Source organism: Quercus robur, chromosome 2 (genome assembly GCF_932294415.1).
Source record: "Quercus robur chromosome 2, dhQueRobu3.1, whole genome shotgun sequence".
NCBI classification, from domain to species: domain Eukaryota; kingdom Viridiplantae; phylum Streptophyta; class Magnoliopsida; order Fagales; family Fagaceae; genus Quercus; species Quercus robur.
The window spans coordinates 30,871,361-30,896,705 of record NC_065535.1 but is presented as its reverse complement, the minus strand read 5'-3'; the positions used below and the strand labels follow the sequence as shown (position 1 = coordinate 30,896,705).

General features: G+C 37.1%; 2 protein-coding genes across 2 annotated transcripts; both read left to right on the top strand.

The window, feature by feature from the left end:
• Positions 1 to 956: 956 nt before the first annotated feature.
• Positions 957 to 5,530, top strand: LOC126713310 (uncharacterized). Its single transcript, XM_050413040.1, has 6 exons — positions 957 to 1,147; positions 1,816 to 1,944; positions 2,072 to 2,161; positions 2,255 to 2,394; positions 4,295 to 4,343; positions 5,053 to 5,530. The coding sequence occupies exons 2-6, from the start codon at positions 1,816 to 1,818 to the stop codon at positions 5,251 to 5,253; spliced, it is 609 nt and encodes a 202-aa protein (XP_050268997.1). The 5' UTR covers positions 957 to 1,147; the 3' UTR covers positions 5,254 to 5,530.
• A 14,540-nt stretch (positions 5,531 to 20,070) lies between these two features.
• Positions 20,071 to 20,763, top strand: LOC126697438 (uncharacterized). The gene has a single exon (XM_050394439.1). The coding sequence runs from the start codon at positions 20,071 to 20,073 to the stop codon at positions 20,761 to 20,763; it is 693 nt and encodes a 230-aa protein (XP_050250396.1).
• Positions 20,764 to 25,345: the final 4,582 nt, after the last annotated feature.

Genomic DNA, 25,345 nt, shown 5'->3' with positions numbered 1-25,345 from the left:
GATTTATCAAAACTATTTTTCAAAATACTAATATAAAAAAAAATGTGTACTAAAATAAATTTTTATATATACTGGTCGAGTTGGGTTAAATTGGATGGAAAAAAGGAATCCAACCCACCAACTAGAGGCGATGGATTAGGTTGGTTTCGTTAAGTTGGTGGGTTGTGCAAACGTGGATTACAACTCAATTTAATCAAAAGAAATATTTGTAGATGTCTATTAGTTCTATTAGTAAGTCTTTATTCATTCTCAAAAAACAAGTAAAGTATATGGGATCAAAACTCATTTGCAACAAAAATCAATTGATTTCTTAACTTAATGGTAAAGAACAAGCATATATATGCAGCAAAAATCATAGATTTCAAGTTTATCATTATCTTAAAAAAAAAGTAATATTCGAGATAATGTCTTTCAAAATTTTCATAACAAAATATTTCAATATGTATTGAGGAGAGGGAAAAAAACATTTACAAATTAGTATTAAAAAAAAAGATGGACACAATATCCCTCCAAACTAGTTTGAGAAATTTCCTTCTACCATTACATGGTTACTCATAACATTATCTATGTGGTTTTTTTTTTTTTTTTTTTTTAAGTTATATGTCTAATTAAACAAGTGACATAATCAAGTAAAAGCAGAATATTAAAAACTAAACCTTAATTCAGCCGGATAAAAATCCTCCAAAATTAGTCCAAACTGGTAAAAATCGAGAATCGGAATCTTTTCCAATTCTTTGACCATTTCAGTTTTTTTTTTTTTTTTAAATACATGAAAATAACAATAAGATTTTATTATCATTTACCAGAGTAGGAAAAAAAATTTCCTCAAAAAAAAAAAAAGAGTAGGAAAAATTTTCCTAGAGAGGTAAACTTTTTTTCCATTTGATGCGGAATTGAAATCCGCCGTTCACACGGACCGCGTCCTTCAGTTACTATAAATAGTTAAATACCCTCTCTCACACACTCATTCACACGGGTCGCTTTTCGAGGAAGCTGGCTGTTAGTTTTCACGAAACTCCCAAATTGCTCTCCGTGTTTTCCAAATTCCCCATATATTCTCTAAACCCTAACCCTAATTTTCTCTCAAAATCTTCGCTCGCTCTGCTTCTTGATTTCGATTTTCGTCGAATCCCTACTCTCTAACTCGGTGAGTCTTCGATTCCAAAACCCTAGCCCTAATTTTTTTTTTTTGTTTAATTAGTTTTTTAATTATGTTTGTGCTTATTGTTCGATCATAGTTGTATGGGAAGTTTTCTGTTTGGTTGGTGAGAAAACATGGAATAGAGAAGATATGAGTTATGATTTTGATTTTGGTATCGTATAGCTTCAATTCAAGCTTGGCTTTGGTGTTGTATTAGACTTATTTATCGTGGATTTTTTTTTATGCTCTAGGGTTCTAAAAGCAGCAAAGAATCTGAGATTCAAGTATATTGCTAAATTTTTTTTATTGCCCTAATCAATTTTGATATAATTGCGAAATATGCTTGATTTTTATAAATTTAGATTAGAAGTTTGTTTCAAATGTCTGCTTTTCTAGGTGCATAGATTTTTTGAGGTATTTTACGGTTAAATATTTGTTAAGATAATTAATCCCCTTGATTCTTATAGTTTATGGTTGTAAGAGTTTGAATGTTTTGAAGTAAATTTCCAAAGGTCTTTGTTGATATGCTTTGGTTTATGTACCACTGTGGAGGTTTCTTTTAACTTCTTGTTTATCGCTTTAATAATTGGTAGGCTGTGAAGATGTTTCTGTTGCCATGTTATTTTGCTTTGTTTATCTTATATTTTATGACTGACTTCAACATTCTCTATCAGATGGCAACTAAACCTCTTACAACTGAGGCAATTGCCCTTACAGAGAAAAAAATGGACATGGCCTTAGAAGATATCATCAAAATGTCTAAAAACCCCAAGTCTAGGGGGAGGAAGCAGCGAAGGGTTCCGGTAAGATTTTTTTTTTTTTTCTTTTTTCTTTTTTGTGAAAGCAAGCTTACCTCTCTGATATCTTCTATAATATATGCTCTCTTTTCTTGGGCTGTTATCATAATATATGAATCATCTGTCCATTCAGAACAAAATTCAGAAGTTTCCCAATAATATTGCTCAAGATAAATCTACAACGGTTCGACGTTATATGGATACAAGATCGTCATTTAGACAGGTATGAAATGGTTGCTGCTAAAGTGCAGTATTTGTTTATTTAGTTTGCCCAATGATCTCATGTTTCTTTGTTTTATTCAACGATGGTAATCAGGGGGCCTTAGCTCAAAGGAGGTCAAATTTTCAGGGGAACCAATTTCCTCTGGCAACTGAGGCAGCATGGAAGGCTGCAGCTGCTCCGCTTCGCAATAGAGCTTTTGGTCGTAACAGGGCTGCTAATTGGAACAAGACAAGGTATTTCATCCCAAAGGTCTATTTATTCCTTATACTGCTTAAACCTCATTATTGTGGCAATGACAATAGTTTAGCATCTGATGGGATTGTTTTATTGATAAATAATTGCAGGTAAAAGTGTGGCTCTTCTATAGAATTGATCACATCTGCCATGTGCTTCCTGTTAATGTATAAATAAGTCGCATATGATTTGTTTTCCACCGGAATCAGCCAATTTGGGAATAATTCCAAGTGTTGACTGTTTCCTATTGCCATCCTGAATAGCATTCTTGCATCATAAATCTTCATTTATGTGGTGTGCAAAGTGTGACATAGTGTGGGCAGAGCACTTTAATTTGAATGTTGCTGTGCATATTTGGAAATTGGAGTTTTGTTATTTGGGTTGGCTGTTGAGGTAGTGGTTTATAAGTGATAAACAGGGATATGATTGGAAGGAAATGGTTTAATGGAATTGTGAATTAAGTGTGATCTATGGAAGTTTGTGTGGTGGTATTATTTGAAGATAGCTTATGCACTGGAAAAGTCCGCATTGTGCATTTTAAGTGGCTCATTGCTTGATAGGAAAAAGTTTACATTTTTTGCAGTTTCAACTGGATGTTTTCTTGTTACTGTACTGAGTGCGGCAATTTCTGCTTTTCTTGGTTTATGAATCTGAATCTATCTGAAGGTTGCAGTTGTTTTATCCACATGTATGCTTATTTTACATATGCTCCAAACTGGATGTTTTCTAGTTACCTAGTGAGTGCGGCAGTTACCACTTTTCCTGGTTATGGGTCTGAATCTTTCTGATGGTTACAGTCGTTTTATCGACATGCATGCTTATTATGCCATATCCTCCATGATGAGATCTGCTGCTTTTCCATTTATCCATGAGATTTCATTCTTGAGATTTGTAGGATTTGGTTTAATCCTTGTCCACAGAGCATTGTTGGCTTGCAGAAATTTTGATAATTTATGTGAATTGGAAGATAATGCTGTGGGATGCACACCCTTCAGTCTTAGGGTCAATTACAAGAGATTTCTACATTTTGGAACTCATCTGCTTTTTCTACTCCATCTGACTGACACTTCATCTCTGCTTTTCTTCTTTCTTGCCTATGGTCTTGGTGATTGGTCTTCAACTGTGTTTTGTGATGGGATGGATCTAAAAAGGATGGTTCTTGGCCAACTAAACAAGATTCATGTGTTTCGGGTTTTCATTTAGAGTAATTTATTTTTGCTTGAGATAACCAAGTTTGGAGTTTTGGGTAGTAGCTGAATGTCAAAAAGGAGCATAGAGTTTTGCTCCTGTTAGTTATTTTCAAATTCGTTTGGTAGTTGGCAGCACTGTTGGCAATGTAGTTTGGTTTTAATGTAGTTTGACAAGGTGTGGAAATTGGATACTCATTTTTGTGCAAAAGCTTTCATCACTACTGTGAATGCTACGCTTAGTTTTCAAGACTCGTTTTGGAGCTTCCTTGGACAGAGTCTCTTGTTTATTGAATTGAATGGAGAATAAGCCCATTGTGGTTTTTCCCCAATTCAGCTTCTCGCGGTTGTCTTTACTTTTGTTTCCATTCAATCGGGGTGCAAGGTTTGAACTCATCATGCTTTGTGATTGGAAAGAGCTTTTACAGAAATTTAAGAGAATTCATACTTCAGAGTTCCAGTCTTCACTATATTGAAGTTACTGTTTTTTCCTGAAATGGTTTGTGTTAACTTTCTCTTAGTTGGATATAAATAGAATCTGTCATGGTAAGACGCTTGACTCTCCTTGTGAATGTAAATTGCACGGTGGTTCTATGATGTTATTAATTGGTATTGATACTGGGGCGTCTTGAATATTCCTCTTGTTGGACTCAGCTCTTGATGGTATGTTCTCTTTATATTTTCCAATCCTTGTCTATATTTCTGCGTGCAGGGGTCCACTTATCCAGAGGCGTGCTGCAAATGGAGGCTTTGTGGCAAAGGTATTTATTTGACTTCTCAGCTGCATTAATCTTCATCTCCTTGAAAATTATTTATAACATTATTGAGTAGGATCAGTAAGCTTGTTAGTCATAATATTAATCATTACACTAAGTTTGGTTTACCACTGAAGAAGAAAAAAATAGAGAAGGTTTTGAAAATCTGTTACATCAAAATAAGAAAGAGAGAGAGAGGGTTTTGAAAATCTGTTGATTTTCATTGTTGGGCTAGTGAATGAAAAATCAATGGTCCATTTTATTTTCCGAACTAGGTGAATTTTGGGGAGAAATTGGTTGTAAGAACAAAAGTTATTAAAATATCTTCTCTGCTCTTTATTTTCCTCCCGCTTCTTCACATGACCAAACAAGGGGAAGTATTTATATTCTTCATTATCTTTTATAGAAAATAATTGAAGTGTGAGTTGCATGGCCTTAAGAGTAGCTACAAGGGTTTATGGGTAGCTTTTTGTAACTTGGTGTTTGATGTATGGGGTTGTGACAACAAGATTGGATGTGGATGTACTTTTACTTGTCCATATTATAGGTTGATCCAACAAGTTGTTGGACTCATTTTTTTTGTCAAGGGATACATTTAAGCTGTTGCTTAATGGGTGATAGGATCACCAGATTATGCTCAGTAGCTTTTAACCTCACTTCTAGTCTCGCCATGCAAAGTAAATAATATTGATGAGTTTTATATATGGTGTTGCAGTCGATGCCACCGCAGCAGCAGGCGCAGCCAGTGACCAAGCAGAGGTCTCAGACACTAGACGCGCTGTTTGCAAACATGAAGGAGCAGAGGATGAGGAACTTGCCACGCCAGAACAATGCTGTACAACGTAACAATGCTGTACAACGTAATGGTGGTGGCCAGCAAAGACCACCATGGGCAAGAGGCCGACTAGGCAAATAATTCAAACCAGTGAGCCAGCTAAATTGGGTATCTTCTGCAAAAGGTTCTGGTGATTCATATCTACTTGGTCTTCCTGCATATCCAGTTGATGCAAGTTGGAGTAGCTGAGAGTGCCCAAATGCAAGATCAATGGCCTCTTTTTCAAGTTTAGTTACCGTTTTTTTCTTCTCAATCTTGACAATTTGACAATTTGTAATTCATTTTGGTTCCTTTGCACTTGCTGTGTATAGCATTTTATCATGGATTGATGATATGGTAATCCCTGCTTTTGCACATTGATTTGGTTGCCGTCTTTCTTGTTTTCGTTGACTGCAGCGACTTAACCTCTACTTTCTGGGTGTTGTGCATAGGTTTGACACGTCCAATGTGGATGACTGAACTTGTCTTTGCCCTTCTTGTGGTACTTTTTCCAATTTCTGCTTTGTAGGATGCATTCCTTGTGGATTGTAATTATTGGATGATTGCAATAATTATCTATCTATTCGTTTTCCCTTTCAATTTGTGTAGTTTTCATGGTTATAGAAGATTCACACAATGTGAAATGAAAGATGTATATATCCACGCAGGATACTTTTTCGAATGATGTAGCAGCTGGTTATGCTATCTGGGTTGCAGCTGTCGTGTATGTAGGAAAAGAAAAATAATATTTTGATCCGAACAATATGTTAAAAGAGAATATTAAGTAGTCCGACACACCTTGTTTAATAGCTTCTTTTGTACAGCAAGATTAATAACTTCTGTTGTCTTTCTTTTGTGGCATACCGTCCCCCGATGTTCATGATTTAATGGCAGAGCCTTTCCTCTGCTCTCTGTGATAGTGACCTCTGTAATTAATTAATCCTCCGCTGGAAAATGGTACCTCTGCTCTCTGGGGTGGTAACCTCTAATTAATTAGTCATCCGCTGCGAAATCGTACCCCTACCGTTTTGGGTAGGTTTAAATCCTCCTGGAAGAAGAATTGTGTGAGAGGTCAATATACAATATAAGGATAGGATAAAATTTTCATTTGATGACAGATTGGCAGGTGATATTTGTATGCAGATCTCACGGAGATTCTAGCCTTTTGCCCCTGTTAGGCAAAATATTTGGCATTATGTCATTGTTTCGAAACTATATAGGGGCATGCCCTTGTTTTGATACTCGATTACCATATAATTGAGTTACTTAAAGTACTCTATTATTACAAAGTCAAGTTATATGCAGGTTCTTGCCACCCTAGGAATCCAGCGTGGCTTTTGGACAATAAAATATTCCCGCGTTATTGTTTGTAACTCGACAACGGGGAAACCGAGTTATGTGCAGAATAAGGAGTTTTGAATGTAACGTCTCTAAAACAGTTTGTCTTCCTTCCTCAACAGTTTCTCTCCCTTCCTCAGTTCGATCAAGAGCCACCCTCAGTCCATTCAATAGACTCTTCCCAAGTTCAATGCATCTTCAAGTTCTCCTATTTCTACCTGTACCTAAACCAAACCGTTCAGTAGACCCTTTCCGAAGCTCAATCCAAACCCACACCTTTTCAATCTCACCATAGCTGAAGCTCAACCCAATCCGTCTTCAGAGTTAAAGGATTAGAAACGTATTAAGGTAATTTCTAAATGCTGAGTTCAAATTTTCTTTTTTTCCCTTTGCATGTAATTTGAGTTAAGTGTTGCTTGTGCATGTACTCTGATTTGAGTGTGGCTTCTTAAGTTTTTGTCTGTTAGATTTTTCTCTATCTCTATTCATTATTATTGTTGCTGTTTTAGCTTTGTTGGGTTTGGTTTTGAACTGGGTTTGGTTTTGATGCACATCTAGGGCAGAAATTCATGTAAAATACAGTTAGCGTGACAATGGTGTTCATTGTTAGGGGAAATTGCTTTTTAATTCATGTAGTTTGAAAGTGTATCAAATCAAACTCTATAATTTCAACAAATTATTTCATAAGTTATGTCATGATTTTGAATTAGGGAAATTTCTTTTTAATTCAATCCTAAATGATCTTGAATTGAGAAGCTATTGGTTTTACAAGCTTCAAACTTACTGGCTTTTACAAGCTTCCACTCTGTTAAGTTATTATTATAATAGATATAATGTATGTATAATGGATATGCACGCATATATCTACACACAAACCATAAAATGCACATCATGGACATCCACTATCACTGAACTAAATTGAACTCATAAATGCCCTGTATATCTACTATTTTGTGTTCCTAAAACCTTTGCTGTCATTTACTCTGCTTAGGGCTCTAACTGTGCCATATTGTTTTTATTCAACATCTTAGTTTTTATTTTTTTATTTTATTGGTTTCATGTCATTATCCTTGTAATATCATATGGGAACATATAAACTTACCACATCAGTTGAAAGTCACTTACATTTTGTGTACAGATGCATAATTGATTGTCTTAAGAGACTAGAATTGTCTTAGAAGTTCTTAAAGTACTTTTATTTATTTATTTTTTTTTTTTTTTTTTTGTTATTAGAATTCCTAGTCTTTCTAAGAAAGGATTTAGAAATAGCCTATATAATGGCTTTATTGTAGTCGATAATATTGATAGATTTTAATAACATTCAAACTTTTTTCAAGCGCGATTGCTATCTCCTACCTAAGTGTGACTGCTTAGGAAAGCCTAAGTGTGATTGCCAATGTTTTATCTTTCTTTATTTGATGTTCTTTTTATTGTTTTAATACCAAACAGCCATCAACACATTCAATATCTCATCAAGAATCTAGTTTAGTGCTGAAATTCCTAAAAATCCTACATCAAATTTGGTATTAAAGCCCGTTCAAGCTTCTGTCTTGTGTCAGATTAGCAGCCTTTTGTGGGTTATGTTTGTTGACTAAGTACATAAAATTATTATTATTATCATCTATTACATTTGGGGTTGAAAAGGGAACTTAGTGGCCTTTTAGGGTCACCCAATCCTTTCATAATAGGTTGGGTTAGGTTAGGGAGCATTAAGATTTGTGGTGGCTTTGGATATAGAAATAGTATATCCTCTGAAAAGCCAACTGTTTTCAGGTGTCAGTGCTTCTAGGGTGCTTCTGACGGATCTAGGGCTTTGTTTATTTATTTATTTATTTTTATTTTTTGGTGGTTTGGCCTACTATACTTATTTCCCAAGGGTATTGGTGGAGGTATTGATTTCTCTGTGTCGGAATTAATTTTTGTGGGTATAAAGGTTTAGGCTTTTGAATGGGATTTGATATATAATTTAATTAATGGAAAAGAATGGAATATGAATTGCAGTTCTTATTTTGTGTGAATGATGTAGAACGAGCTTTGATACTAAAAGTTGATGCAAATGGAAAATTGCAATAAAGAAACAAAGACGAAAAATTATAAAAAATTAAAAACCTAGGAGTCAGTGATGGGAATGTAACTGGCGGTTTCCTTTAAAGAGTTTTTTAATTTGGGATGTTTCAGATGATAAAGAGTTCTATTGGGACCTTCCTTAGTCTAAAGTTGAATTTACTCTTATTTGATTGCAGTTTCCTTTAAAGACTTTTTAATTTGGGAATTTCAGATGATGAAGAGTTTTCTTGGAACCTTCCTTGGTCAATCTAAAGTTGAATTGACTCTTATTTGATTGTTTGTTTTTGTTTTTCCCTATTGGATTGCTTTTAATCAAGTTCTCCTAGAATAAAGACAATTTGGTAAATTCCAGGTCTTCTGGAATGGGCTAGCCTTGGCTACACCAAAGGCCTTGTCGCCTCACACCTTAGGGCGTCGGGCGATATAAGGCCTTGGCACCTTAAGGTTGCCTTTCACCTTTAACTACCTTGACCCTATTTCTAGTTGACTTAGGAAAGCCAACTATTGATTTACAAAAATGTGCTTGATTCGAAGAAAAGAAATGAATTACTAATAACCTAATTTACGACCAAGACTTGACCAATAAAAATATAATTGACTTCTAATATTAACAAAATATTTAATTTGTAGGTTTCATAAATTTTATGTACATAATCGACTTTGCAGTTCTTGAATTCTGTCTAGGGTAAAAGAAACTTTGATTTCTTTTTGTAAGGCTTGTGGCTTTTATAGAAAAATGCTAGATAATCTTTTTTTTTTCTTCTTCTTGCAAAAATTTAAGAATTCTTTTTCCATTTCTGTCTCGTTTGTATCCATAATCTCAAAATTGTTAACTCTTGGACTGTGGGGTTCATAAAAAAAATTAAGAAAAAAAAAACCCAAAAGAAAAAGAAAGCAAAGCTCTTGGACTGTTATGGTTACCAATTCAGTGTTCATTTGATACATAACTATGCACACACCATCATTTGACAGTATAGGTCTCATAGTTGTTTAATCCATTTAATTAAGCTCAATATTAATTTGACTATTATTAGTTGACTCCAAAGCTGTGCTTGTGAGTGAGATGTCCATTGCACTAGAGTCTCTAATGGCACCTTTACCTACTTCCATGTTTGTCTCCCCTTTTTTTTGTTGAAAACACACCTCACTAGCCACTACGTTACAATGAACCCTTTTCACTTCTTGCTTTATGAAATAAAATTTCTTTTAGAGTGTGATGTCAAGTACGGGAACAACCAAAAGGAAAGAACTCTACACTTTGTTTAAAGAAGGGAAATTCTACTACTGATGGGTGGCAGGGCTTGTTTAGGGGTAATTGGGTACCTTTTAATTTTAGAGTTATGTTTTAGTGTTTTAGAATGGTGTTTTTTGTGGTGCTTAATTAATTCATTGGTTTGCATTTTGCTATGTTCATTTGTTGGTTTACTTTGTTTGATTTAGACATTGATTCTCACGTTGGTTGGTTGGTTAGGTTGCTTATACATTCTGCAACTATGTGTCCTTTTTGTTTATGCCTTGCAGCCATGAATGTTAGGTTGTTTAAATTTTAGTGTTTTACTTTAACTCTTCCTTGATATGATTAAATGGATTGAAAATCAGTGTATATATAAATGCATGATGTATAATTCAGTTGAGCAATTATATGTTTTCAATTTTCTATCAAATCTCTCTCTCTCACTTTGTTTCTCTTTCACTCTCTCTCTCTCTCTCTATTTGTTTCTGTGAGTTTGTTCTAGAACATTCAATTACTTGCTTGTGTTTACTTGCAAAAGCCAAGCTTTTCTTCACTATTAAACATAGACCTACGTGTCTAACCTGATTGCATGCGTGTCAGATATGCAGCAACTGCGAAATGTGGATCCTGGACCTACGGTTGGTACATAGTTGACGCAACAGCTAGGTCATCGATCCACGGCGCTTTGGGAGACGCCTGCCGGTCAGGTATGTAGTTGTACTGAACTTTGGACATGTCGAAATCATTTCTTTTTATTTCTGTAGGGTTCTTTGATTATTTGTAAATAGACGTTGGACATGGTAGAATTTCTCTTTTGGTTTAGGCAAAATTGTATTTAATCCAAAGAGAAAATGGTATGAAGCAGAAATAATCAAGAAAATGGTATGGAGCAGAAATATTCAAAGTCAGTAGATCTCATTTAGAAGCTATAGTAATCAATTAAAAAATGAATCCGTTGCCATTATTTTTCCAAACGTGTGCACACAATTAGGCATGGCTACACATAAGACAACTGACGACTTTGATTCCTAATTCCCTACTCCATTTGACATAGTGAGGCACTTTGTTCATTCATTTCAAAACATAAAGCCCATCACCTTAGTGCTAATTTTAAACAATGTCATTGATCTTGAATTGATCCTATCTGCTATTGAGCTAGAGTGAATAACCAATTAACATCGTAACTAACATATTGCAAAATGTTCGTAACTAACTAGTTAGCCTACTGTTTCTTGCATATTATTATTATGTAGAATTCTTATAGTTATTTCATGTGCACTATCCTAAGACAATGCTCTTTCGTGTGCAGGTAGTGCCAGGCATGCTAAATTGCAGACGCCGAACTTGCAAGTTACCCCAGCATGGGCTTGACCCACGGATTGCTCACTACATAACTGAGGTGGGTTTTGAAGGGTTATTCAAGGTTCCAAACTTGGAAGTGGATCATGCGTTGATTACAGCATTGGTCGAGCATTGGCGTCCGGAGACGCACACATTCCACCTACCGCATGGAGAGATGGGCATCACCTTACAAAATATTGAGGTGATGCTAGGGGTTCCTATTGATGGGTTGCCAATGATTGGGGGTGTCAAGATGGATTAGCCTACATTGTGTCTTGAGTTACTGGGTCATCGTCCTCTAGACCCGATACCACATCCCCATGAAAACACGTCTATCCTTGCTGGGGCAAGGCTAAGAGTCACCTAGCTGGAGGCACAATTTAGAGGTCCCCTAGCTGCGAATGCTACTGATGACGTAGTGCAGCAACATGCGCACTATCGCATACTCGAACAGTTGGGGACCATTTTGTTTATGGACAAGTCAGTAGATTGGGTGTCGGTGATGCCTCTACGGTTCCTAAACCCAATCAGCAATGCGAAGAGGTACAGTTGGGGTAGTGGAGCATTAGCCTGGCTGTACAGGCACTTATGCAAGGCATCGGAGACGAAGGCGATGCAAATTGGAGGAGCAGTGATGTTGGTGCAGCTGTGGGTGTATTCGAGGTTCCCACTGATATGCCTTCTTACGAGGCCGCCACAACTGCCAATGGAGGCAGGTCCCTTTGCTAGTCAGTATGTTATTTGATTAGTTTAATACAATTGTCATGCCATTTGTCATTCACCGTGCATGTGTCTATAGTTGGTCAAAATCCCTGCATGTATGCCACTTGTAATACATTCACTAAGGACACTGCTGTCGAGAAGTAAACCCTGTTTCAAACCAAAAGTCCAATTGACATTAATTTAATGGATTACTTAACAAGATATAGCATGCCAAGATACACTGTTATGAGTGCAGAAGAAAATTACAAATACAATATACTTTTTTTTAATAGATGCAACTAAGTGTTTTGTATTAGCATTAATAGAAAATGCTAATATATAACACTTAGTTGCATCTATTAGTGCAATGGGAATCACAGTCACACACGTCATTCAGTACTTAATATGTACTCGGTCACAATTTATAAAAATAGGTTGTACAAAATATTTGTAAATAGTATATAATCTGATCGTATTTAAGTTTAATATTGAAGATGTTTGTTTTTGAATTTTGGCTAACTCATGAAAAAGTCTCTGTAATAATTTCATTTGGTAGTGTATGTAAATTGGTCATTTTTTTTCAACAAGGAAAAAACGGGTTGTTTGTTAACCAATTTATATACTTTGTTCTGAATTTATATCTAAATTTGTATTATTATGAAACAATGAATTTGTTTGTGTTTATTATATTTTCCAAAGGCATATTCGTATGCTCAAAAATTCACAGTCTAGACTTCGTTTTTAATTCTTTTTTTAATAGTAACAAGTGGGGATGAAACCAAAGAAATCACCTTCGGAGAAAAAGTCTAAACTACAATGCTCTTAATGCCCTTTATGTGTGTTTGATTCACATGTAGTGCAGTAGACCATGTTACACCAGGCCAGATAGCTCCAATATCAGTTTCATGTTTATGACAACATCCTAATTCACTTTTTCCCCCTATCATATGGAAATTAATCTCTTTTCAGTTCTTAAGGCATAAAATTAGGAGAGAATTGAACCTGCCAACTAGAAATTATTTGTTTGCAACACTTCATCAATTGTAACTACACATCCATTTAAATTTTAAGCCTTACAAAGGTTTTAGGTATTTCCTTACTTATTTCTAATAAGTATTTTCATATCACCAAAAATACGAAAGCTAATTAATCGCTTCATTTTTGCTACGCATTTATTTTTGTGGTAGCATTGTTGTTTGATGTTAACTAATGAGCATTATCTGAAATTGTATGTTTACTAGATGGAAGGGGCCGAAGAGCATGACAGAGCATGCCACACATGTGCTAGTTGCGTATCATGCGTCACTGTCGAGTATACGGGCACACCAGGTGTTCTACTGCTTCATGTCACAAGGATATAATTCTCCATATTTTTGTTTTTCACTTTATAGGGTTGTCAACTACTGTATGTGTATAGTTAATAATGTAACTTTGGTCGATTAGACCATAGATATACAAGGAATTAGTTACGAATTCCGGAAAAAGGTGGGCAATCAATATAAAGTACCTTCATTAGTAATTTTACATTGATGTTTGTCGTTTTGATTCCACACATATTCAGTTGTGTACCCTTAAATTTTCTCCCTCGATTTTAGCTAGTGCAACCAGTAGTATCTAGGTGCATCTTACCATGTCAAATCCAATAAGAGGGGGAAATAGGTCAAGAATGTCTTAGGATTTTTAGTGAAGTGGTTCTTCAATGGTCTTATACATGTGTGCTCACATTGAGGATTGACACAAATAAGTACGTATTTGACTTGTTTTTTTGTTGACCATTTATGCAAGTTGTCTGGGAGCCGTACAGGGATGTCCTAGACTCGTTGCCCCCATATTGCACTGTTGGCCGACATATATGAAGGGCCACTGTGCCGTTGATCTATTTCTAGATAGTAGAGGATCATCATCCCGAACATGTCTTTCGTCAGTTCAGGATGAAGCAAGCGCCACTGGATATTGTGGATACGTCGGTTGATCTCCACAGAATCTCCCTCCGAGGTAAACTAGATAGGGATTGGGTGTGAGAGCATGCTGTCTACATTGACCGATGGGCCCATAGAAAGGAACGTATTGCCGACGCACTGGCATTGGATGGGGACACGACATACCTTGCTGCTTACATGGAGTCGTACCGAAGGACGACTAGTTAGTACATTACGCGCGAGTCGGCTTATTGGGAAATCCTGGTAAGGCAACAATTCGATGCTTCTTTTATGGATTGACAATATATGTGTGTTGCTGCATGCATTCTAAAATTTTAAGTTTTATGGAGCCATTGAATCAATATTTTGACATTCATTTTAGAGTCATTTATTGCCACTAGATATGCATTTGTCACAAGCAATATGTACTGGTGTGCCATTTCAATGTTCATATATATATGACTAAGCTCAACATGCATAATTTGTTTCCAAATCGGTCATGAATTACCTGCCAAGAGATATAGTCAAAAATCATACGATTTGCCATTAAAGGCATAGTGTTGCACAACACAAAAGTAACTAGAAAAGTTTTAACGGGACTCCTTTATTTTGCAGGTTCAGTCCAATGTGGAATTACCATCGCAATGCGAACTAGACTCCCAAGTGTACAACCACCTGAAGAGGACGCTGGATGTTGTCGAAGAGTTGAGCCGAGTGGCATTAGAGAACGCGCATGCCACAGTGACTGAGGCGAGCACACAGGTCACAGGCCGTGGTGGGGGAGGTCGTGGGTTTAGAGAGCGTGTACGCAGTGGAGGCCATGGACACAATGGAGGTAGTGGAGGTGGTCATGAGGATGACGATGACTTGGGTAACTTCCAACTCTAATACCTCCAATTCTTACTAACTTCCACTTCTATTACTTTTAGTTGTAATTTATTTAGAGGACATATTATAGTAGCGAAGTATATATTGTTTGGTAAGTAGATTTTAGGGTTAATTTGCACTTCCTTCTCTTAATCATGGTATAATTAGTTATAATGTTCTCCCAAAGTTTAAATATTAAAACTAAGCACTTTAAATATTAACCAGTGGGAATAAGCACTTTTTCTTCCAAGAAAAATATATATGTATTGAAATGTAAGACATGCAAAACTGTTTCATTCATTCCTTATAAACTACGATCACAATACTATTATCCACTTTTAACATATACACATCAATGCTAATATATTTTGCTTATGTATGAAAAAACAGTAAGTCTATTCATTTTTTCATCGAGTATAAAGCACAATAATATGTTTGCCAATGTAATTCCTTTTAAAAATATTTCTACGTGACCATGAAAATAAAATTAGCATTACATGAGGAAATTCAAAGTTGTGATCACATTATGAAGTTCATAAAATTAGAGTTAAAAAAAATACTAATAATAACAATGATAGAGTATAAACAAGTAAACAAAGCTGGACTTTGTAATTCAAAGGTTTTTTTTTAATAAAATTTTTTATTATAGTTAATTAAATATGCCAATAATGAATTAAAAACAAAGTTTTATTAGATTTTATGAACAAAACAAGGTTTATATAGGGTAGTCTAGGTGTCCTAAGCATTAGTTTTATTGGGAAGGGTTTACACTTTACAATAGTTATTGGATTCTATGAACAACATGCACTAGGTGCGGGTCTATTTGGATTGCTTACGCATTTGGCCCTTGTCATGTAGGGTTTACACTTTACAATAGAGTTATTGGGTTCTATGATCCCACTCAAACTGAGATTCTGCGAACTTACTTACGAATGAACCTCTCCTTTATACTTTCTAGTTTCTAGGGTAATTATACATTTTGAATCTTGTGTTAAAAACAATGTTTTATTGTTATTGTATCAGCTTTGTAGCTGCTCTGTGTTTTCAACTCTATTCTAGCTTTGTTTTTGGACTTTGTTGTCTTCCATTTTTAGTTGAATGAATGCAGACTATTCCAATCAAAAAACAAAAAAAGTGAGAGAGAGATTTTTATGAGTAATGCATTAACTAATAGTGCAAGTAATCTTTCTCAACTCTCAGTTAGAAAATTTTCTCCATCCTAAAACATCAAATTTTATCACTCACCTTCAAGAATTTTCTTAAATTTTATTGTTAAAGTTGAAATAATTATTGAATAAAAAAAAAAAAGACAGCATATAGTAGACATTTTTTTCTTGGGGCAAAATATGACACTTCCATTGCAAATGGAAAATATTCAATCAGAATAAAAAGTAAGAACACCGGAAAAGAAAGCAACCATGAGGCTACAACTGGGATGACATTTTGTGCGTGTGAGTGTGTAAATGAGAGGTTTCATTCCCCAAATTAAATCCCCTGTAAAGGGTCAAATGCCAATGAATCATATCTAGGCAGCAAATAGTAAGACATTTTCTAACTCAATCCCTTGTTGTCATCTTAATAAATACAACTGTTTTTGTACAGATGATGAGGTGTTGGAGGGCGAGTGGGGCATGTAAATGGATGGCGTCGGGTCATCGTGATGCAAGTCTGACACTACTGCCCAACCATCCTACCCCACTGGCCATGACAATAGTGCAGAACACACACCCTGTGCTCAAGCCGGCCCTCGGTCCCCACCACCCACTCGGCTGTCTCCCCATTGTTCAGCGGCTCTGCCCACGACGGTGGTTGTATATTTGTACCCACACCTGGCCGACCGACCCCACCTATAGTTCAGGCTGAGCCTACCCAGGACCCTTCACTTCCTAACCCCGACGAACCAGTTGCACAGATCGAACAAATACAGAGTGAGAATATTGTGCCGGTACATGGGTTGCGAAGATCACTCCGCACTAACATACATCCCCCTGGTTGTGGGACTGGTGATGGTAAATACCATAATTTATGGAAACATTTATGAAATCCACAGACTGGGCATAATTATTAAAGATATATAAAACTTGTAAAGGAATTATTCCTATTTCTACCTCCACTATTATATGTCCTAGTCTTCTATCTTCAGAATGATAAAGTAATTATTTGCACAGCTAGGAATGCATCTTTCTTAACTGCTATCTGTTAATTAGAATGTTCAAATTAACAATCTTGTGCTCAGTTTGCATTAGATTTTCTTATTTGGCCAGTACACCTCCATGCTATGTAAATCGTTTATCATTTACCTTAATAGAATGTCATAGGACTTGAATATGATGTTGTGTGCTTTAAGTGATGATCATACTCAGATCAAACATTTTCTCATAATTAAATTAAGCAGAGGGTTCATCAACTATTGCTCACTTCACTTGGTAGATATTTCAAAGGCTTCATCACCAAACGCATAATCCAAGAGTCTTAAGTATATCCTCTATAGTATTCAATAACTGTTACCATCGTTGCAATGCAGTTAATCATGTATTCACCATCATTATTTGTGGTTGTAGAATTTGTAGCAGTCATGTGACATTGGATGGCAACCCAATTCATTACCCAACTTATTAGTGGTGTCAAGGGTGATCGATCATTACGATAGAATTTTCTCATTAGTTTTTCTTTTTTCATTCCACAAAATCCTCACAGAATCTGCACAATGACGTAGCCTATTAAGTGTTGACCCCTATTTAGTGGATGGGTAAAAGAGAAGCTATATAGCTCCTTTCCACATCATTGTGGCCTTAGGGAATGTGCAATCCCTCTCTTTAAACTCTACTTTGGCTGTTAGGGAATGTGTGCATTCAAGTAATGTGCGATCCCTTTGAATTTCAAGTAAGACGAGACTGGCGAAGGCAGCTGTGAGGAAACAAAAAGATCGTTGAGCTGTTGATGATGTGGAGCATATGGGGGTAAAACCTTGCCCAATATCTAAACTTTTTAATTTATTTTAGTTTTTGAGGTTCATTTTTCGATAATTACAATTCACAACCAAAAAAAAAAGAGAAAATCAATGTCCTCATTATTAGACAATTGGGATTTTTCTTGGCTATAAAAGGAAGTTGTTACTTTTAAGCAACTGAATTATGAATCTCCTCTCTCTAGATATACATAAGTCCAACATGGCTTGGAAATTGAATTTGCTTAGTTCTGTTTATAAATTTCCTTCCTTGCTTTAAGCTTTGTTTGATTTGCAAGAAAGTGATGGAAAAAAGGTGCCCTGCACATGAAATTATTATTATTAAAATCTTCCCTGCACATCAAATTAGATCTATGAAATTTGGACACAAACACAACACAAGTGTTATGTTTCAGCTTGGACATAGCATGTTAGAGACAGCAACTTGTTAAATTTCAAACCATGCATATGTCGCTGGACCAGCATACTCGGTACAAAGAGAAGGCATTTCTTTTTGTTGATTGGTAAGTGAAAAATTGAAAAGGCATTTCTTCGACATTAGCTAAGAAACTCTTCCAGTCTTGGTACAAAGAAAAAGGCATTGTTGGGTCAATTCGAAATGGTCTTGTCTGTGGTTTTAGATTCATGAGGGGAACGTCATTTGAATGATTTTAGGGGACAAGAGCATGTTGAGTGAGGATGAGATGCATGCAGGTGAACCATTTTGTGTATAGATCTTGTTCTTGAGTCAGAGCATAAATAACTTCCTTGCTTTAGGCAAATGAAAGAAAGACTAGGGTTTTAATAGGGAAGAGAAAAAGACTTGATGTAGGATTGCATACAAGTAAGAATAAACATAAACTAAATCTGCCCACAATCTGCCAGAACACTAAACCCTCAGTGAATTGAACCAAAACCCACATGGATGAACACTCATAAACTAAAGAAAACTTATTAATAAAATACCATGATTGGCCAACAGCTATGTCCCCATACCTAAGAATTCTATAATAAGTCTTCAATGGGGGTATCTGAACATAACAATATGGTACAATTTATGATAACACAAATGAAAACAAAATGTTGTGGGTCTTCAATGGGGGTATCTGAACATAATAATGTGGTACAATTTATGATAACACAAATTCTTTGACTGTTGTGGGTCTTTAATGGGGGGTATCTGAACATAATAATGTGATACAATTTATGATAACACAAATTCTTTGAACTTTGTGGGTCTTCAATGGAGGGGATCTAAACATAATAATGTGGTACAATTTATGATAACACAAATTCTTTGAATGTTGTGGGTCTACAATGGGGGGTATTTGAACATAATAATGTGGTACATGTTGCATGCTAAGAATTATCGACCTTATTTGCAATGCTGCTGAATTCTCATTTGTTTAACAATATCCTACGTGAAACCCAAACACATTGTGTGAACATTTTTGTTTTCGAAATGAAGTTTGATGGACTAGATGATACAATTATTCAATAGTATTTTTTAGCATCTTTAGCACAATTTGCTTAGGTTGTTTAGCTGCATGAACACCCAAACATAGGGCATGTATAGTTAGCCTATGGTTTCACAATATTACACAGCATGATACAATTATTACTATTTGTGGTTCAGGTCTGTTATGAGTCCACATTACTTCTACGTTTACTACGACGGGGAGGCATATATTAATGATTTGCACGGGCTATCATACCGAGGTCCGAACCAAAAGCAGATGCTTGTTGCAGTGAAACGTGGGATACACATGAGAAAACTTAAACGGAAGATAATGTCAACTCTTGGGTTAGACAAGGATTCCCATGACATCTCCATTGTATTTCGGGCTTCGCAGCAATTGGTGGGTACCCAAGTTTTCTACAATTCAATTCTGTTACAATGCGACGATGATGTGGACATAATGTCGGGAGTGATAAAGCAAGCATCGCAATTCATAGGTTCTAACTTGTATGTAACTGTTGACACTGTTGGGTTTAATGTCGACGGGGGTTCGCAGTATGCCAGTAGAGTTAGAGAACAAGAATCAGTTCCTGTAACCGTTGTGTACCCTTCAGTTACAGTCGAAACGTCTTTGCCCTACAATGTGGTTGCTATGGACAATATTGAAGACGCTGAAGTGTTAGGGTCTATCCATACCCATGAGGGTCGAGGGTATAGTCACGAAAATGAAGATATCCAAACCTACTTGGACGAGGCAATCGAAATGGATGACACTCGAGATGTGTACGAGGAGTTCATTGATAATGATGGACCAGTAGACAATCCAGAATTTTTAGATGAAGTACAAGTTGAAAACAATGTGGATGCTTGCCCCAATCCGAATCCTAACCCCGAATGGTTCACGTCAAACACATGGGATGACTTTCATGACCCATCACCTTCCCTGGAAACAAGTCCGATGAGTTGGCGACTGGGGGATGAATCGAGCAAAGGGATGCTATTCAAGAATAAAGCTGCAGTTTAGCACGCGTTGACCATGTTCTCTATGGGGCTCAATAAGAAATTTAAGTACATGAAGTCAGACCCCGAGAGACTGGTTGTAACGTGTGTACACGATGCATGTCCATGGTCAGTTCGAGCTATCTGCAGCAAAAGGCACAAGCAGTGGATAATCACAACATGTAAGGGTCCCCACACTTGCTCGTCACTCCAAGTGGATCATGATGGAAGGATGATGGATTCAAAGTTCATTGCCATCACACTTGAGTCATTCGTACAGGAAGACATTTCAAGAACAATAGCAACCCTGCGTAGTCTTCTGCATGCGAAGCACGACCATTGGGTGTCTCACTATAAGGTTTGGGATGCAAAACAGAAGGCGATTACGACCATCTATGGGGATTTCGATAAGTCATCCGCAGAATTGCCTCGATTTCTGGTGGTGTTAAAAGATGCAGATCCAACCACAATGACACAATTGAAGTACGACCACCGTGGTGTGCCGGGAACTTGCACATTTAACTGTGCCTTTTGGGCTTTTGGTCCGTGTATTGAAGGGTTCAAGCATTGCAGGTCGGTGATAAGCATCAATGCAACGCACTTCTATGGCAAGTACAAGGGGAAGTTGTTGATAGCAATGGCAACGGATGCTAACAACAAGGTTTATCCGCTCGCATTTGCCGTTGTTAAGAGTGAGAGCAAGGAGACATGGGGATGGTTCTTGGCATGCCTGAAATGATTTGTTACGGACCGGACCAATCTTTACATCATCTCTGACCGACATTCGGGGATAAAAGCCTGCTTTGATGACACAAGTATGACTTGGTTGCAGCCTCCCCAAGCCCTTCACCGGTACTGCCTCCGCCATGTAGCCAACAATGTTAACACAAAATGGAAAATTCCGGAGTTGAAGAACTTGGTATAGAGGGCAGCAAGTGTGAATCAAGTCATAAAGTTTGGAGCCACACTAGAATTATTTCGCAATGTCAAACCGGTTGCACACAAGTACCTCCAAGCTGAAAACAAAGAAAAATGGACACTTGCACACGACGGAGGGCATTGATACGGAGCAATAACAACCAACCTATCGGAGTGCTTTAATGGAGTATTGAAAGGTGCACGCAGCTTGCCAATAATGGCAATGGTGAAGTTCACCTTTTTCAAAGTGAACTCGTACTTTGACGCTCGTCGTAATCTCACTCTAGATCAGTTGGAAGCAGGTCAAGAATGGTGCAAGTATGCCATGGACAAGTTCGAAAAAAATCAAGCGAATGCAAAGGACCATATGGTGACACGGATGTGTGTAGAAGCGTGGTTATATCAGGTTGACACACCGGGTAATCCTCTAAGTAATGGGGGCGGTCAACACACACATAGGGTTGATCTTCGAGGTCTGACATGCACATGTGGGAAATGGGAAGCATACAAGATCCCATGTTCACACGTAATAGCAATTTGTGCTAAGAATAAGCACGATGCACAGCAATTTATTGATCCTTGCTATAGCGTGACTCATAGGTACCACAGCTATGAACCGGTATTCCAACCATTGAAAGACAGATTAGCATGGCCGGATCAGAAAAAAAAACTAGAGTAGTGATGCACAACCCGTGATTGATCTAGAACAAAGGTCGCCCAAAGTCCACACGAATCCACAATGAGATGGATGAGGAGGATAGGGAGTTGCCGAGCTCCCTATGGATCGAGAATGGACCCAAGTCAAGATGTGGGTTGTGTCGCCAAGAGGGGCACAACCGTAGAACATGTCCTACTTGAAATGCGGAGTCAATGAGCGGTGGAGCTGCATCATAGGTAAAGCTTCCATTTCTCCTTATACTTTTGTCATATAAATCGTTACGTGAATGTTAACAACTCAGTAGTAGTTTCTTTGTTCTTTATTGCCATAGTAAGTATTTGGACTAGTCATGAAACAAACGTTGGTGGTCATGCAATAGGCAAATGAGTCCCTTGTTGGTATTTAAATATGATGCTCACTGGAGAATCGTGAAATGAGGTTATTCAATTGTTTTGTCACATTATTCGTCGTAAGTCATGAATCTGAGCATTGTTGTGGCTATGTTGCTTGTTAATAACTTATATAGGCACAAGTTCTTCATAACATATTTGAACTGTTTACAGTAGGTAGGGCAGCCAAGGTGGATGGGTGATAACGGACGTACGTTGCGCAACCAGGATTATCCCTACCACCTGAGGAAGCACCCGAATGACACCAGTTGAACAGGCACATGCACATGATGAGAAGACGGTGTTAGATTGGTCTATTTTTTGTTGATACTAAGTTCTGTGCTTATGTGGTCTATTTTTTGGAAGTTGATACTAAGTTATGTACTTATGTGGTCTATTTTTTGTTAGTGGCATTAATGTTATGTACTAGACCTTTGTTTCACTAAGCTGGTCAAGCGAACAATTCAGTTACATGTAAATTGTAGTTATTACAAGCAGTGCCTTATGTTTAGTGTGATTTCCAACTTTGACAACTTGGTGGCATTCATATTTATAGCAGGGGCAATCTCAAAAGCAACAATTGTGTTGCATGCAATGCACAAGTGCTTCATGAACATTGTAAATAGCAGGTGTATTGATAAAGTTGAGTTGCAGCCGACAACAGAAGAACTATGTTTCCACATAACTCGATTTTGAAGAAATCGAGTTATGTTAAGTAACTCAATACCAATAATGTCGAGTAATATGTAGTCGTTTCTAAACCACGACGACCAGACAGTACTCGGCCTCTGAGAAAGCGAGTTATAATTGTAAAACTCGACACCAGAGAAGCTGAGTATTGATGAAGAATTTGGATCAGTCGAAACTGGGATTCGACCCATCGAAAAATGCATGAGTCCAACCAAACTTCTCTGTAAAAACCGATTGGTGTTCGATTGGTCAAAATTCTGAAACTCGACTTTAGAGTTAGCGAGTATTTTCGATACTTGATTATGTTAAAATCGAGTTATGTGGATTCTCCTTATTTCGATTCTGCAGAACACACATTTGTTGTTGGATTGCTGAACTCAACTCCCCACAGAAGCAGTAGTCGATTGCACTCGATTCCTGTGGCTTGAAAGCGACTTCCCGAGCTCCAAACATTGATCCTCAATTGTAGTAAGACTCTTTTACCCTTGCTTCTCATTCAAATTAACTGAAAATCTTGCATTAATCTCCCTGTAAAAGCTGAAATTTCGCACTATGCAAGTGTGGGGATTTTCATGATTTTGGGTGTTGTGGTCTGAAATGGTTCATGGGTTTTTACGTATGCATGTTGTTCATACGATCTGTACCCTTTAATTACATAAACACAGCTAATTTGAATTTAGGGTTCATGTGTTCATATGGAATTTGGGGATTTTCATGGGTGTGGGTGTGGGTGTTTTGACGTGAAATATGTCATGGGTTTTTTTGTATGGATGTTGTACACATGTTTTCTACCCTTTAATTGCGAAGAACGCATGATTTGTGAAAAATGGGAAATTAGGGTTCATATCTTCATATTGGGAATTTGGGGATTTCGATGAATTGCTTCATTTAATCTGAACTGGTTCATGGATTGTTGCATATGCATGTTGGCGACACATTCTCTATCGTTTATATTCAAATTTTTCACATCTGGGTATGCATGTTGGTTCATTCACCAATCTTGTTCTATGTGGAATTTGGGGTTTTGTTGAATTGGGTATAATTGCCTGAAATTGACCACAGTGGTAAGTTTGATGGATCGGTAGTAACTGGTTTTACACCCGCTGCATTAGGTCCTATGTGGGTTCGCATGTTTTTCAAATAACTTCACTGCATGGGTCCATGTTCGTATATTTCCATAAAATTGATCATTTCAATGCATTCATTCATGCCCCAATTGTATTCATGCACCATGTCGTCTTTTTCTCATGCATATGTACATTGTGTTTATGTGTCTCTAACGCAGTTCTGAATATTGGTTTTCTATTGTTCTTTCGTTCCGTCTCTGTAGGATAGTTATGGCTCCTAAGAAGTCTAAAACCATTAAAACCAAAGCCAAAAGAGTGTCTGCCTCCTCATCTGAGCCTACAATTGCGTTTGATCAAATAAGGTTTCAAAGGGTTACAAACGAGCAAAGGTTTGAAAACGTAATTCAGTTTAGGAAGATTTGGCCAGAACGAAAAATCAATCTAGATGAATTACCTTTTTCTATCCATAGGAATCTACAGTGTAGGAACTGGTTGTCTCTGTGTAAAGATTTACAACCCCCTCCAGCTGCCCTAGTTAGATAATTCTATTCCAATCTCCATATTCGTTCTAATGATGATCTGGGTACTTGGATTCAAGGTCAAAGTTTTGTCATAACTAAGAATGATGTATCCAAGGCTTTTGATGTACCTCGTGTTTGTAGACCTACTTATCCATACTCAGAGCGTCCTCCTATATCTGATGTCATGACTCTTCTTTGCGAAAGATCAGTGACATGGGGATCTAACCCAAGAATTAACTCGAGTGAGTTAATTAAGCTTAATTATATCTTCTTTAAGATAGCTTGTCACAACATCTTCCCCATCTCCCATGTCCATACTATTCCTATATAGAGATGTTTCTTTTTGTACGCCCTCATCACTAATGCCTCTATTTGTTTTCCTTCCCTTTTCATTCAAACACTTGCTGAGGCATATAGGAGCAAGTGTAAGAAGCATGGTCTATTCTTTCCAGTTTTCATCTATAGGGTTTTATACTATTTACACTTAGAAAATTTTCCTTCCCTAGAGTTGATCCACATCATAGCCCCAATAGGAGCCACCTTTCTCAAACAACGGAGTGCACAAAAGAAGAATGTTGGACCGAGTGTTGGTTCATCAAAAAGACCACGAGTACAGTCCACCGCTGGAGATATTCATGCTGAGGAGAGTCCTATTGATCCTACAGCTGTTGTTGCTGACAATAGTGATGATGGGGTACATGCTGACAGCGCAGCTGCAGAGCCCACCGTTCCTCCTCCTCTCTCTCTTTGTGCTATGATGGAGACCTTTATGACGACTCAAGCAGATTATGGACAGCTTTTAGATGGGCTTATGCTAAGGTTGCTGCATTGAGAGTGGATTTTTCAGAGTATAGGAGTGCTTTTCCACCTCCTCCACCCTCTAACTTTTGATAATTGCCTTTGGCAATACATAACAGATAGGGGAAGTAGGGATTGTAGCGTAGGGGGGAGAGTAGTTTTTGTAGCTTCCATAGATTATATGAAAGTTTTTTAATGTGATTCTCAAGTATTTGTATATTATTATATGTAATCTTCAAGGTCCACAAACATGGTTTTAATAGTATGATAATATGACCAT

Bases quoted from the DNA above. Each gene is read 5' to 3' on its own strand.
- LOC126697438 (XM_050394439.1), top strand. From the start codon at position 20,071: ATGGGGCTCAATAAGAAATTTAAGTACATGAAGTCAGACCCCGAGAGA.
- LOC126713310 (XM_050413040.1), top strand. From the start codon at position 1,816: ATGGCAACTAAACCTCTTACAACTGAGGCAATTGCCCTTACAGAGAAA. The intron at 2,162-2,254 runs GTATGAAATGGT...GATGGTAATCAG, and splicing joins CAAGATCGTCATTTAGACAG to GGGGCCTTAGCTCAAAGGAG. The intron at 4,344-5,052 runs GTATTTATTTGA...ATGGTGTTGCAG, and splicing joins ATGGAGGCTTTGTGGCAAAG to TCGATGCCACCGCAGCAGCA.